At 47.0% G+C, this 14,749-nt stretch overlaps 1 protein-coding gene across 4 annotated transcripts in view; it reads right to left on the bottom strand.

Moving 5' to 3' along the window:
* Positions 1 to 14,749, bottom strand: part of CRAMP1 (cramped chromatin regulator homolog 1) — a 119,169-nt gene that overhangs the window by 82,847 nt on the left and 21,573 nt on the right. For all 4 annotated transcript variants that reach the window (XM_084641439.1, XM_084641438.1, XM_084641437.1 and 1 more), the window contains exon 6: positions 7,349 to 7,397. In XM_084641439.1, coding sequence (XP_084497565.1) covers positions 7,349 to 7,397 — 49 coding nt within the window. The remainder of the gene's footprint in view (positions 1 to 7,348; positions 7,398 to 14,749) is intronic.

The raw sequence follows: 14,749 nt of genomic DNA, 5'->3' as shown, positions 1-14,749 counted from the left end.
TGCTGCCCCGACCGGGAAAACCGAGAAGTCTGCTGCTTGCCAGGAGCTAGGATTCACGATGTGACGGAGAGACTGCCGAGACTCATCAAGCTCTCGGATCGCTACCCCTTGCTGCTTCTCCACGTCGGCACCAATGATACTGCCAAGAATGACCTTGAGTGGATCACTGCGGACTACGTGGCTCTGGGAAGAAGGATAAAGGAGTTTGAGGCGCAAGTGGTGTTCTCATCCATCCTCCCCTAGGAAGGAAAAGGCCTGGGTAGAGACCGTCCAATACTGGAAGTCAACAAATTGATATGCAGGTGGTGTTGGAGAGAAGGCTTTGGATTCTTTGACCATGGGATGGAGTTCCAAGGAGGAGGAGTGCTGGTTGTTTGTTTGAAAAGTGTGAATTGGGAGTGCTTTGTTCCAGGTGAGCCTTGAGTGGGCCTGACTGTTATAAAAAGCCAGTCAGCTGCGAACCAGCCAAGCGGCAAACAGCAGAGAGGCTAACAGAGGGAGTTTGCCTGGGATCTGTCAGAGGAGGTACGCTAAGCGCTGCATTAGGGTGGCTGTGTTGGTAAGTATCTGAGTGTTGGTGAGTATCTATGTGGCTCTGGGAAGAAGGATAAAGGAGTTTGAGGCGCAAGTGGTGTTTTTGTCCATCATCCCCATAGAAGGAAAAGGCCTGGGTAGAGACTGTTGAATTGTGGAAGTCAACGAATGGCTATGCAGGTGGTGTCGGAGAGAAGGCTTTGGATTCTTTGACCATGGGATGGTGTTCCAAGAAGGAGTGCTAGGCAGAGACGGGCTCCACCTGACAAACAGAGGGAAGAGCATCTTCGCAAGCAGGCTGGCTAACCTAGTGAGGAGGGCTTTAAACTAGGCTCACCGGGGGAAGGAGACAAAAGCTCTGAGGTAAGTGGGGAAGTGGAATACCGGGAGGAAGCAGGAGGAGAGTGCAAGAGGTGAGGGCTCCTGACTCATACTAAGAAAGAGGGACAATCAGTGAGTTATCTTAAGTGCCTATACACAAATGCAAGAAGCCTGGGAAACAAGCAGGGAGAACTGGAAGTCCTGGCACAGTCAAGGAATTATGATGTGATTGGAATGACGGAGACTTGGTGGGATAACTCACATGACTGGAGTACTGTCATGGATGGATATAAACTATTCAGGAAGGACTGGCAGGGCGGAAAAGGTGGGGGAGTTGCATTGGATGTAAGAGAGCAGTATGACTGTTCAGAGCTCTGGTATGAAACTGAGGAAAAACCTGAGAGTCTCTGGATTAAGTTTAGAAGTGTGAGCAACAAGGGTGATGTCGTGGTGGGAGTCTGTTATAGACCACCAGACCAGGGTAATGAGGTGGACGAGGCTTTCTTCCCGCAACTAATGCAAGTTACTAGATCGCAGGACCTGGTTCTCATGGGAGACTTCAATCACCCTGATATCTGCTGGGAGAGTAATACAGTAATGCACAGACAATTCAGGAAGTTTTTAGAAAGTGTAAGGGACAATTTCCTGGTGCAAGTGCTGGAGGAACCAACTAGGGGCAGACCTCTATTGGACCAGTTGCTCACACACAGAGAAGAATTAGTACGGGAAGCAAAAGTGGATGGGAACCTGGGAGGCAGTGACCATAAGATGGTCGAGTTCAGGATCCTGACAAAGGGAAGAAAGTAGAGCAGCAGAATATGGAGCCTGGACTTCAGAAAAGCAGACTTTGACTCCCTCAGGGAACTGATAGGCAGGATCCCCTGGGAGAGTAACATGAGGGGGAAAGGAGTCCAGGAGAGCTGGCTGTATTTTAAAGAAGCCTTATTGAGGTTACAGGGACAAACCATCCCGATGTGTAGAAAGAATAGTAAATATGGCAGGCGACCAGCTTGGCTTAACAGTGAAATCCTTGCTGAGCTTAAACATAAAGGAAAAAAGCCTACAAGAAGTGGAAGATTGGACAAAGGACCAGGAAGGAGTATAAAAATATTGCTCAGGCATGCAGGAGTGAAACCAGGAAGGCCAAATCACACTTGGAGTTGCAGCTAGCAAGGGATGTTAAGAGTAACAAGAAGGGTTTCTTCTGGTATGTTAGCAACAAGAAGGTGGTCAAGGAAAGTGTGGGACCCTTACTGAATGAGGGAGGCAACCTAGTGAAAGAGGATGTGGAAAAAGCTAGTTGTACTCAATGCTTTTTTTGCCTCTGTCTTCACGAACAAGGTCAGCTCCCAGACTACTGTACTGAGCAGTACAGCATGGGGAGGAGGTGACCAGCCCTCGGTGGAGAAAGAAGTAGTTCGGGACTATTTAGAAAAGCTGGACGAGCACAAGTCCATGGGGCTGGATGCGCTGCATCCGAGGGTGCTAAAGGAGTTGGCGGATGTGATTGCAGAGCCATTGGCCATTATTTTTGAAAACCCATGGCGATCGGGGGAGGTCCCAGATGACTGGAAAAGGGCTAATGTAGTGCCCATCTTTAAAAAAGGGAAGGAGGAGGATCCTGGGAAATACAGGCCAGTCAGCCTCACCTCAGACCCTGGAAAAATCATGGAGCAGGTCCTCAAGGAATCAATTCAGAAGCACTTCAAGGAGAGGAAAACGATCAGGAACAGTCGGCATGGATTCACCAAGGGAAAGTCATGCCTGCCTAATCTAATTGCCTTCTGTGACGAGATAATTGGCTCTGTGGATGAGGGAAAAGCAGTGGACATGTTATTCATTGACTTTAGCAAAGCTTTTGATACGGTCTCCCACAGTATTCTTGCAGCAAGTTAAAGAAGTATGGGCTGGATGAATGGACTATAAGGTGAATAGAAAGCTGGCTAGATCGTCGGGCTCAACGGGTAGTGATCAATGGCTCCATGTCTAGTTGGCAGCCAGTATCAAGCAGAGTGCCCCAAGGGTCGGTCCTGGGGCCAGTTTTGTTCAATATCTTCATTAATGATCTGGAGGATGGCGTGGATTGCACCCTCAGCAAGTTTGCAAATCACACTGAACTGGGAGGAGAGGTAGATATGCTGGAGGGTAGGGATAGGATACAGAGGGACCTAGACAAATTAGAGGATTGGGCCAAAAGAAATCTGATGAGGTTCAACAAGGACAAGTGCAGAGTCTTGCACTTAGGACGGAAGAATCCCATGCACCGCTACAGACTAGGGACCGAATGGTTAGGCAGCAGTTCTGCAGAAAAGGACCTAGGGGTTACAGTGGACGAGAAGCTGGATATGAGTCAACAGTGTGCCCTTGTTGCCAAGAAGGCCAATGGCATTTTGGGATGTGTAAGTAGGGGCATTGCCAGCAGATCGAAGGATGTGATCGTTCTCCTCTATTCGACATTGGTGAGGCCTCATCTGGAGTACTGTCCAGTTTTGGACCCCACACTACAAGAAGGATGTGGAAAAATTGGAATGAGTTCAGTGGAGGGCAACAAAAATGATTAGGGGGCTGAAGCACATGACTTAGGGGGAGAGGCTGAGGGGGACTGGGTTTATTTAGTCTGCAGAAGAGAAGAATGAGGGAGGAGTTGATAACTGCTTTCAACTACCTGAAAGGGGGTTCCAAAGAGGATGGATCTAGACTGTTCTCAGTGGTAGCAGATGACAGGACAAGGAGTAATGGTCTCAAGTTGCAGTGCGGAAGGTTTAGGTTGGATATTAGGAAACCTTTTTCACTAGGAGGGTGGTGAAGCACTGGAATGAGTTACTTAGGGAGGTGGTAGAATCTCCTTCCTTAGAGGTTTTTAAGGTCAGGCTTGACAAAGCGCTGGCTGGGATGGTTTAGTTGGGGATTGGTTCTGCTTTGAGCAGGGGGTTGGACGAGATGACCTCCTGAGGTCCCTTCCAACCCTGATATTCTATGATTCTAGAGCCATTGGCCATCATCTTTGAAAATTCGTGGCGATCGGGGGACGTCATGGATGATTGGAAAAAGGCAAACATAGTGCCCATCTTTAAAAAAGGAAAGAAGGGGGAATACAGGGAACTACAGACCGGTTAGCCTCTCCTCATTCCCTGGAAAAATCGTGAAGCAGGTCCTCAAGGAATCCATTTTGAAGCACTCAGAGTAGAGGAAGGTGAACAGGAACAGTCAACATGGATTTACTAAGGGCAAGTCATCCCTGACCAACCTGATTGCTTTCTGTGATGAGATAACTGGCTCTCTGGATGAGGGGAAAGTGGTGGACGTGATACACCTTGATTTTAGCAAAGCTTTTGATACGGTCTCCCACAGTATTCTTGCCAGCAAGTTAAAGAAGTATGGATTGGATGAACGGACTATAAGGTGGACAGAAAGCTGGCTAGATCATTGGGCTCAATGGGTAGTGATTAACAACTCGATGTCTAGTTGGTAGCTGGTATCAAGCGGTGCCCCAGAGGTCGGTCCTGGGGCCAGTTCTGTTCAACATCTTCATTAATGATCTGGATGATGGGATGGATTGCACCCTTAGCAAGTTTGAGGATGACACTAAGCTGTGGGGAGAGGTAGATACACTGGAGGGTAGGGATAGGGTCCAGAGTGACCTAGACAAATTGGAGGACTGGGCCAAAAGAAATCTGATGAGGTTCAACAAGGACAAGTGCAGTCTCTTGCACTTAGGAAGAAAGAATCCCATGCACTGCTACAGGCTGGGGACCGACTGGCTAAGCGGCAGTTCTGCAGAAAAGGACCTGGGGATTACAGATGAGAAGCTGGATATAAGTCAACAGTGTGCCCTTGTCGCCAAGAAGAATAACAGCATAGCGGGCTGCATTAGTAGGAGCACTGCCAGCAGATCGAGGGAAGTTGTTATTCCCTTCTATTCGGCACTGGTGAAGCCACATTTGGAGTACTGCGTCTAGTTTTGGGGCCCCCACTACAGAAAGGATGTGGGCAAATTGGAGCAAGTCCAGCAGAGGTCAACAAAAATGATTAGGGGGATGGGACACATGACTTATGAGGAGAGGCTGAGGGAATTAGTCTTATTTAATCTGCACAAGAGAAGAATGATGGGGGGGATTTGATAGCAGCCTTCAACTACCTGAAGGAGGGTTCCAAAGAGAATGGAGCTAGGTCAGGGGTCTCAAACTCAAAATGACCATGAGGGCTACATGAGGACAAGTACATTGGCCCAAGGGCCGCATCACTGATCCCCCCACCCCTGTGCTGCTCCGGCCCCGCTCCCACTCTACCCTTTTCATGAGGCCCTGCCCCTGCCCCACCCCTTCCCCGCCCCCATTCCAACCCCTTCCCCGATCAATACTTGCTATTTGCGGCCCTGGTTTTCAGTTCAGCTGCAAAGGTTCTGACCAACATATCTAGTCATTTAGTTTTGATAAATAATGAGTGAGGATCTTGTGGAAAGTCAGAGATGCTGCATGGTCTAAGTAGAATGAAAGACGTCAAGACCCTAAATTCAAGTCCCAGCTATGCCAGTAACTTGCTGGGTAGCTCCTCACTGTTCCTCTGCATCTCAAAGTTTCCCCGCTTGTCAAATAAGGCTAAAACTTACCTATCTCATATGGGGACTGTGGAGATAATCTACTTTCATATATATGTTTCCTGTTGTGTTTGGGAAGGGGGAAGAGAAAGATCGCCTGTGACTAAGAGTGTGATTATGGCTTTCTAACAGGACGTGGGGTAACTTCCACAGCACAGTGAGCTGGAGAAAGAAGGTTTTAGTCCATATTGTATTTGACTATGCATGTGGAGTTGGGGGGCTGTGTCTCTACCCATCTTTCCTGGATTAATGTACACAGACTACTATTTGGGTAATGGAAATATAATTTTACACGCTGCTTTTGTGCAGCTTGCTCATTGGAATGACAGGATACTTTTTGGGCAGAAAGAGGATGTCCCTATTCTGCCTGATAAGAGTAGAGTCAATCTGTGCTATTTCATCTGCCAAAGAGTGAATAATTCTGGATTTCCCAATAAGAAAAGTAAAACCTATCAAAACTCAATCTCTTAATATGCCCTGGAGTATAAATATATTTAAGTGCAAGGATCCACACTTCTGAAATGCTTGGATAGGAGACAAAATCTTTGTAAGATAAATATCTAACTTTCTCCCAGACAATCACCATTTGGTTAGAACAGATAAGATTAATGAAAACTAAGGCCCCAGTCCAGCAAAGTAACACTGACAGGAAAACCCCTGAGCCTGTAAACATCACACTACAGGACGGGGCCTAAATTTGCTAAAAATGAACATGTTCTTGTCATTATGTTGTGCTGCTCAGAGTACTTGGATGACACTGACTTTATAAGAGATCCCCAATTCACCATATACCTATTTCCTAAAGTCTAGGTGTTAGAATAATGAGCCATTTAGAAATGCCTGAAATAAAAATATCACTAGTACTCCGTTAACACAAATGCAGTAACTAAACAGGCCTACAACTGGTGAAACTGTTCATATACTCTAATACAGTTATGCTTATTAAAAAATGTTTAACTGAACATTTGTGCAAGAGCACAAAACAGCTATCAAAGCAAAACAGTGATGGGAAGAAAAAAAGAAAAGCAGACTAAAAATCTCAAAATTTAAAAAAGGATTATATGTAAAATTACATGGCTGGCACACAAGAGCAAACCCAAGTGGTAATTTTTAGCACATCACTTTTGCCCTAATTTTAACAGACAGAAGCAAACTATCTAGTTAACAGAACAGCTATCAGGCTATTCCAAGATTTGTGATCCTATTGCAAGTCTTACAAAAGAAGTGCACCCTGGAGATGGGAAGTCATTAAGAGGGGAGGTCAAATGCTCCATTGTAAGGCTCATTATAACTGTGTACAAGGAAAGGACTTGAAGAAGCTGTCAGCATTGAAAAGCAGAACAATTCAATTACTTACTTCCCCTGCCCCCTCCAGAAGTATTTCATGCATTCATTTCTAAAAGTAGTAGAACTTCCTACCACTTATATAATCTAGGGGATAGTGCAGTTCAGGAGTGAGGCCCCAATCCTGCTTGAAGTCAAGGAAACTACTCATGCTTACAGTCAAGTACATCCATAAGTGTTAATAGGATTGAGACCTAAGGTACATTGGCAGAGCTGTGTGAAGGCCTAAAACCACAGTAGTATCAGTGCTGAAAGTCATATTCTGTACATTCAATCAACTTAAAAAAAAAAAAGACATCTTCTACAAAGCATTCACACACTATCAGGGAATGTCTTAAACTTTACCCTGGTGTATTTACTATTTAAATTAGTTTGCCTCTCAGGAAAAGGTAGGGGAAAATATGAAACAAGGTTATTTCATGTTTTTCAGCATATTAAATCAAATTACAGCCCTTACAAAGTAATAAATGCTCCCTGCACTGGGCCATCAACTCAGCAATCAAGCTGCTTTATGATCTGATTTTATTAGTTGCGAAAAAAAATTTTACTTACCCAATTTGAATGAGCTCATTAAGTTTTGTTGCATTTTTATCATCCATACCTTTAAGTGAAAAAGAAAACAAACACAACACACTATATTAAGAATTAAATAATAGGACACAGAAATGATAATCATGTCTGCTTGCCTTATAGTTTATGATGTTGTATTACAATGGGAAGATGCTTTTGATTAGCATAAAAATACCAGGGCTACAAAAAAGTTCCTGAACATATTCTATTCATATGCCTCAGTATAGTACAATTCAGTTTAAGCAAGACAAGTAGGGTTTATACACACCTTGCTGTGTTAATTACATTTCAGACACAGATTAAAAAAGAAAAGTTCATCAGTTCTGCAAAGGCCTTAGGTTTCTGGGTGTGGATCTGACACTGCAGTATTGACAGCAAAGATACCTGCTCTTCATGCTCTGTTGCTAAGGCAGCACAGCACTATGGAGAAGCCTGAAACCTTCACAAGTTTGGATGCAATACAAGAAAAAAACCCACATACACCCACGTCCTATGCAATGAACTGCACATTTTGAAACACATATTATGACAACTTGATTTATATCCTCTAAGATAGCAAAGCCTAAACCTACTTGCAGAGGAATTGACCTTTCCCCAGCAATGCTGGAAGTCATTCCTGATACACTTTCATCCTTCCATGGCATCTGCAATTTCTGGGAATGCAGACAACCACCTAGTTCCCAAAGGAAAGGGAAATAAGCGGATTCTGGCAAGCAACAGGGTAGACCTGCGATAATACCTGGGAGGGGAGGTTGCTGCTCAAGTCTATTGGGCAAATGGAAACAAAGAATTTTCAAGGTGAGGGTGAAGATGGTACATAAGAGGATGCAAAAAAATTATTAGATAATACATAGTTGCACAGACAACATGCATGCATCACCAAGATGACTGAGCGACACTTGATTTCCTGTCACAGCCAAGGTGGGGTCAGTTGATGCTCCTGGTCATTCTAAGACAAGGTGTGGAGAAGCAGGAAATACACTGTTGGTGTTTTCTATTGACAATGCAACCTGCCCTACCTTTGTCATGAAGCAGATCAAAATTGCTTCTCCAAGATTGATGAGCACACTGGAGATCTTTGAACTAACAGAATAAAGTGAGTATGAACAGTCTAAACAGTCCCAACAGTCCAATTCATGAGATAATAAAGTAAAATCCCACAGTGAGGAGAGAATGTAGTAAGAAGTCCCCAGGTGCAACACTATACTGTAGGGAATTCAAATGATCCACCAATTATGCCTTCTTGTTTTGTTATTTTATAAATAATCCAGTCTTTAAAAGGAAATAAAAGTTGAGAACATTCTACATTTAGTTCCCACATCCCACCAGCAAAGCTATACACATAGATGCTACACCATCCCTGCTAGGGCACTGGTCCCACCAAAAATGCTTGAGACCAGACTGAATGAAACACATAGGACACATAGTGCAGACAGGGTTAAAGAAGTTGATTTATTTAGAATGCATCTTACTGAACAGTTAAAGTTTTTATTGCTGATTAAGACTGGTAATGTTTATTCATTAAGTATTTATTATTATATAAAGATTTAAGGCCCGACTTGGAGAACAGCATCATCCCAGACTCTCATTTTGGAGGCACAAATAATGGCAGATGCAAGTGATATAGTTTATATATTTAATTGCTTGATTTTCAGGAACCACCAGGTAGCCAGATATATAAATCACATGTATTTCACCTGTAAAACTGTGGATGGTTCTTAAAAAAAAAAAAAAAAAAAAGAAAGGACAGTTACTTACCTTCTTGTAATTGTTGTTCTTCGAGACGTGTTTTTCACAGCCAGTCCAATCAGGTGTGTGCGCGTCGCATGCATGGTCGTCAGAAACTTCTTCCCTCAGCAGCTCCCATTGGGTCAGCTAGCGAACCCCCTGGAGTGGCGCCCTCATGGCACTCAATATATGACCCTGCTTCAGTTCCTTCTTGCCGGCTACTCCAACAGAGGGGAAGGAGGGTGAGTATTGGAATGGACGAGAACACCATATCTCGAAGAACAACAGTTACAAGAAGGAACAAGCTTGCAGGCCAAGCTTCCTTTTCTTCTTCGAGTGTTTCATGTTGATTCCAATCAGGTGACTCCCAAGCTCTCCCATGGGGGTGGGGTTGGAGTTAAGGAATCACTGATTTGAGAACCGCTCTGCCAAAAGCTGTGTTGTTTCTAGAATGCTGGATGATGGCATAGTGGGTGGTAAACATGTGCACCGAGGACCAGGTTGCTGTTCTGTAGATCTCCTGGATGGGCACCTGGACCAGGAAAGCGACAGACAAGGCTTGAGCTCGTATCGAGTTGGCCGTAATAGCCAGGGCTGGGAAGTTGGCGACGTCATAATAGGTACGAATGCAGTCCGTGATCCAGGAAGAAATGCATTGTGAGGAGACCAGAAGCCCCTTCATCCGGTCTGCCACTGCTACAAACAGTTGGTTTGACTTTCCAAAAGGCTTTGTGCGCTCAGTGTAGAATGCTAGCGTTCTCTGCACATCTAGTGAGTGAAGCATCTGCTCCTGTGCAAGAAAACTGGTAGAAAAATGGCAAAGAGTCCTGTATAAGGTGCCACAGGATTCTTTGCCGTTTCTACAGATCCAGACTAACATGGCTACCCCCTCTGATACTTGGTAGAAAAATGTTTTGGCCAATGTGGAATTGGGATACCACCTTGCGCAGGAAGGCTGGGTGCAGCCTGAGCTGTATTTTGTCTTTGTGGAAGACTGTAGGGGGGGCAGAGGTTAACGCTTTTAACTGACACCCTCCTGGCTGACCAGGAATGCCATCTTCCATGAGAGATACAGAAGGAAGCATGTAGCCAGTGGCTCAAATGGGTCCCCCATAAGCCTAGGTAGGACCAGATTGAGGTCCCAAGTAGATGGATGGAACTGTGGATATAGCCATTCCATGCCCTTAAGGAAAGGGGCCACCATAGGGTTGGCGAATACCGAATGACTTAACTCTCCCGGATGGAACACTGAGATGGCCGCGAGGTGTACTTTGATGGATGATCCGGCCAAACCTTGCTGCTTCAGTTGCAGTAGATACTCCAGGATGAATAGTATAGATGCCTGAAGCGGAGGTGCGCAACTGTGCTCACACCAGCACAAGAACCTTTTCCACTTAGCTAGGTAAGTGGCCCTGTTGGAAGGTTTCCTGCTACCAAGCAGTGATTCTGTGCATTGGAGCTCCATTGGGTTTAGCCATGAAGCTTCCAAGCCATGAGATGTGGGGACTGGAGGTCCGGTTGAAGCGGGTGGCCGTGGTCCTTTGTGATCATATCAGGGAGGAGTGGCAGCTCGATTGGGGTGTCCACTGACAGCTCCAGAAGCATGGTATACCAGTGTTGGTGTGGCCATGCAGGGACCAGCAGAATTACCTCCTCGTCTCTGCTGATCTTGAGGAGTACCTTGTGGATGAGTGGTATCAGAGGGAAGGCATACAGTAGACTGTTCCCCTAGGGTAGCATGAACACGTCTGAGACAGAGCCCAGATTATGCTTTTGGAAAGAGCAAAATATTAGGTCTACCCGGGAAAACCTCCACCTTTGGAAGATGGAATGTATGACGTCCGGCCGGATAGACCAGTTGTAGTTGCAAAACAACCTGCTGAGGTGGCCTGCAAGCTTGTTCCGTACTCCTGGGAGATAGGAGGCCTCCAGGTAAATGGAGTGAGCTATACAAAAATCCCACAGCTGGAGAGCCTCCTGACAGAGAGGGGAAGAGCGGGCTCCGCCCTGCTTGTTTATGGTGGTAGTGTCAGTCACCATGGCCATGCGCTGACCTTGTAATCTGGTATGGAATGTCTAGCAGGTTAGTCTCACCACTCCGAGATCCTTTATGTGGAGGTTCAACAAGGACAAGTGCAGAGTCCTGCTCTTAGAACAGAAGAATCCCATGCACTGCTACAGACTAGAGACCGAGTGGCTAGGCAGCAGTTCTGCAGAAAAGGACCTAGGGGTTACAGTGAAGGAGAAGCCGGATATGAGTCAACAGTGTGCCCTTAAAAAGAACAGGAGTACTTGTGGCACCTTAGAGACTCAATTCTTGTTGCCAAGAAGGCTAATGGCATTTTGGGCTATATAAGTACGAGCATTGCCAGCAGATTGAGGGACATGATCATTCCCCTCTATTTGACATTGGTGAGGCCTCATCTGCAGTACTGTGTCCAGTTTTGGGCCCCACACTACAAGAAGGATGTGGAAAAACTGGAAAGAGTCCAGTGGAGGGCCACAAAAATGATTAGGGGACTGGGACACATGACTTATGAGGCTGAGGGAACTGAGCTTATTTAGTTTGAAGAAGAAAAGAGTGAGGTGGGATTTGATAGCAGCCTTCAACTACCTGAAGGGGGGTTCCAGTAATGGTCTCAAGTCACAGTGGGGGAGGTCAAGGTTGGATATTAGGAAAAAATATTTCACTAGGATGGTGGTGAAGCACTGGAATGGGTTACCTAGAGAGATGGTGGAATCTCCTTCCTTAGAGGTTTTTAAGGTCAGGCTTGACAAAGCCCTGGCTGGGATGATTTAGTTGGGGATTGGATTTAGCAGGGGGTTGGATTAGATGACCTCCTGAGGTCCCTTCCAACCCTGATATTCTATGATTCTATGGAACAGGATCTCGGACTGCGACCACCTGCCCTTAGTCTGTAGGTCTCCTAAGTGGGCCTCCCAACCCAGATCTGACGCATCCGTTACTAAGGTCATGGACGGTTGAGGGGTGCTGAATGGGACTCCTTCGCAGACCATGCGAGGGTCCAACCAGCAGCCTAGGGTATTTAAGGCTCGTGCCGGTACAGTTACTACCGAGTCAACTGTCTCAACCTGGGTGATAAGATGAGGCAAACCATGCCTGGAGTGATCTGAGCCTCAGCCTGATATACCTGACCACACAGGTGCATGCCGCCATGTGTCCAAGAAGACTGAGGCATGTCCTCGTGGTTGTGGTGGGGTATCATCTGAGAGTCTGAATGATGTCTGACAGTGTTTAGAATCTGGTCTCTGGTAGTATGGCTCTTGCCTGAACTGAGTCCAACACTGCCTCAATGAATCCTATTTGCTGGGTGCGTGATAATGTTGGCTTGTCCACATTGAAGAGGAGACCTAATCTCTGGAATGCATCTCTGACTAACCAGACCTGGGACTCCACCTGCTCCCTGGAGCACCATTGCAGTAGCCAGCCATCGAGGTAGGGATACACCTGCCTCTTGCAGAGAAAGGCCATGACCACAGACATGCACTTGGTGAACACCCTAGGGGCTGTTTATAACCTGAATGGGAGCACTGTGAACTGATACTGTATGCAGTGGATAACAAACCTCAGGAAACATCTGTGGGCTGGCCAAATGGCAATATGAAAGTAGGTTTCTTTCATGTCAAAGGCAGCATACCAGTCCCCCGGATCCAGGGAAGGGATAACTGCGCTCAGGGAGACCATGCAGAAGTTCAACTTTACCATAAACTGCTTGAGTCCTTGAAGATTTGAGATGGGTCTGAGACCCCCTCTTTGCCTTGGGGATGAGGAAATAATGTGAACAGAATCCCTTGTCCCATAGCTCCTGAGGAACCTCCTCCACTGCCCCTACGGCGAGGAGAAATTGTACCTCCTGGATAAGGAGTTGCTCGTGAGAGGGGTCCCTGAAGAGGGACGGGGAAGGGGGGGTAGAAAGGAGGGGAGGAGCAGAATTAGAGAAAATATCCCATTTCTACTGTGCGAAGAACCTAGCGGTCCCATGTTATATGAGACCATGCACGGTAGAAGTGGGGTAGATGATTCAGAAAGTGGAGAGAAGGATCTGGGATAGTGGCTGGTACGCCGTCCTTGGGCGTCCCTTCAAAATCCTTGCTTGGATCCCAACAATGGCTTGGTCGGGCCCTGCCCCTGGCCTGAGGGATGGTTAGAAGGTCTATGCCTATTGTTCCTGCCCCTACAGCAGTAAGTATCTTGCTTTGGGCAGGGCTGGTATTGCCTCTGCTGCTGCTGGGGTTGAGGCTTGAAGGGCTCTCTCTGTGTAGCAGGAGTGTGCATCCCCAGAGATTTCATAGTTGCCCTCAAGTCTTTTAGGCTGTGAAGCCTTGAGTCTGTTTGGTACAAAAACAGCCTTGTGTCCTCAAAGGGAAGGTCCTGCAGGGTCTGCTGAACTTCCAGGGGAAGCCCGGAAGCTTGGAGCCATGCAGTTCTCCTCATGACCACCCCAGAGGAGATGCTACATGCTGCAGAGTCAGCCAAGTGGAGGGAGGCCTGCAGAGATGTCCTGGCCACTGCCTCCTCGACCAGAGGTGAGAACTTCACCTTCAACTCAGTGGGGAGCAACTCCTTGTATTTGGACAGAGTCCCAAGAGTTAAAATTATATCTGCTGAGGATAGCTGGTTGGTTGGCTAGCCTCAGTTGTAGGCCCCCCACAGCATAAACTTTCCTGCCAAAGAGGTCCGTACATTTGGCCTCTTTAGCCTTGGGTCCCGGTGCCTGTTGCCCCTGGAACTCCTTCTCATTCACCGCCAAGATCACCAGGGAGCAAGGGTGTGGGTGGGAGAATAAAAACTTGTATCCCTTGGAGGGAACAAAGTATTTCTCTCCACATTCTTGGCGGTGGGCAGAATGGAGGCTGGAGTCTGACACAGAGTATTATAGTTGTCGTGAATAGTTTTAATGACTGGCAACGACACCTGGAAGGACCTTCTGGGGCGATAATGTCCACCATCCGGTCCTCTGACTCAATGATTTCCTCCCCCTGTAGGCCCATGTTACGGGCAATGTAGTGGAGTGGGTCCTGGTGTGCCCTGTGGTCAATGGGCAGATGACCTGAAGCTGACACTCCTGCCACAATCTCATCAGGCGAGGATGACGAGAAAGCAAGTGGGGATACAGGGTCCTCGTGGCCCTCTATGTGCCCACGTTGCCCCTGGGTTGCATTAGACTTGTCCATTGGTTCGACACAGTCAGATGTGACCTGGGCTATGGGTGGGTCTGGAACATACTACCCTGTAGTATGAGGAGGCAGTCTGGATAGGGTCGCCTCTGTAACCCAAGGAGCAGGTCCATCCATCAGTAACCGGGAAGGATGATGTCCCAATGCCACCAACCTAGAAACTCTTGAAGGAGTATCCTGGGCCTGATGGAAAGCCCACGGCATCCAGAAGGACCATTGCATGGCAGATGGCCACTGTGGCTGCAAGGCCGACTGTGCGTGTCTCTGGCGCTTATCCGACCTATGTTTATTGTACCACGAGTAATAGGAGTCGGCCTCAGAGTCAGAGGATCCCAAGGGCGATGACCACAGTGGTGCCGACGATCCCTGAGCCGGCGGTTGGTGCCGAGAGAAAGAAGCCGGGGATCGGAGCTGCGACAATCATGTTGGGAATCAGTGCTGGCAGTCCCACTACCG

The sequence above is a fragment of the Lepidochelys olivacea genome, assembly GCF_965140295.1.
Source record: "Lepidochelys olivacea isolate rLepOli2 genome assembly, chromosome: 10".
Taxonomy (NCBI): domain Eukaryota; kingdom Metazoa; phylum Chordata; order Testudines; family Cheloniidae; genus Lepidochelys; species Lepidochelys olivacea.
This window is presented reverse-complemented; position numbering and strand designations above follow the sequence as displayed.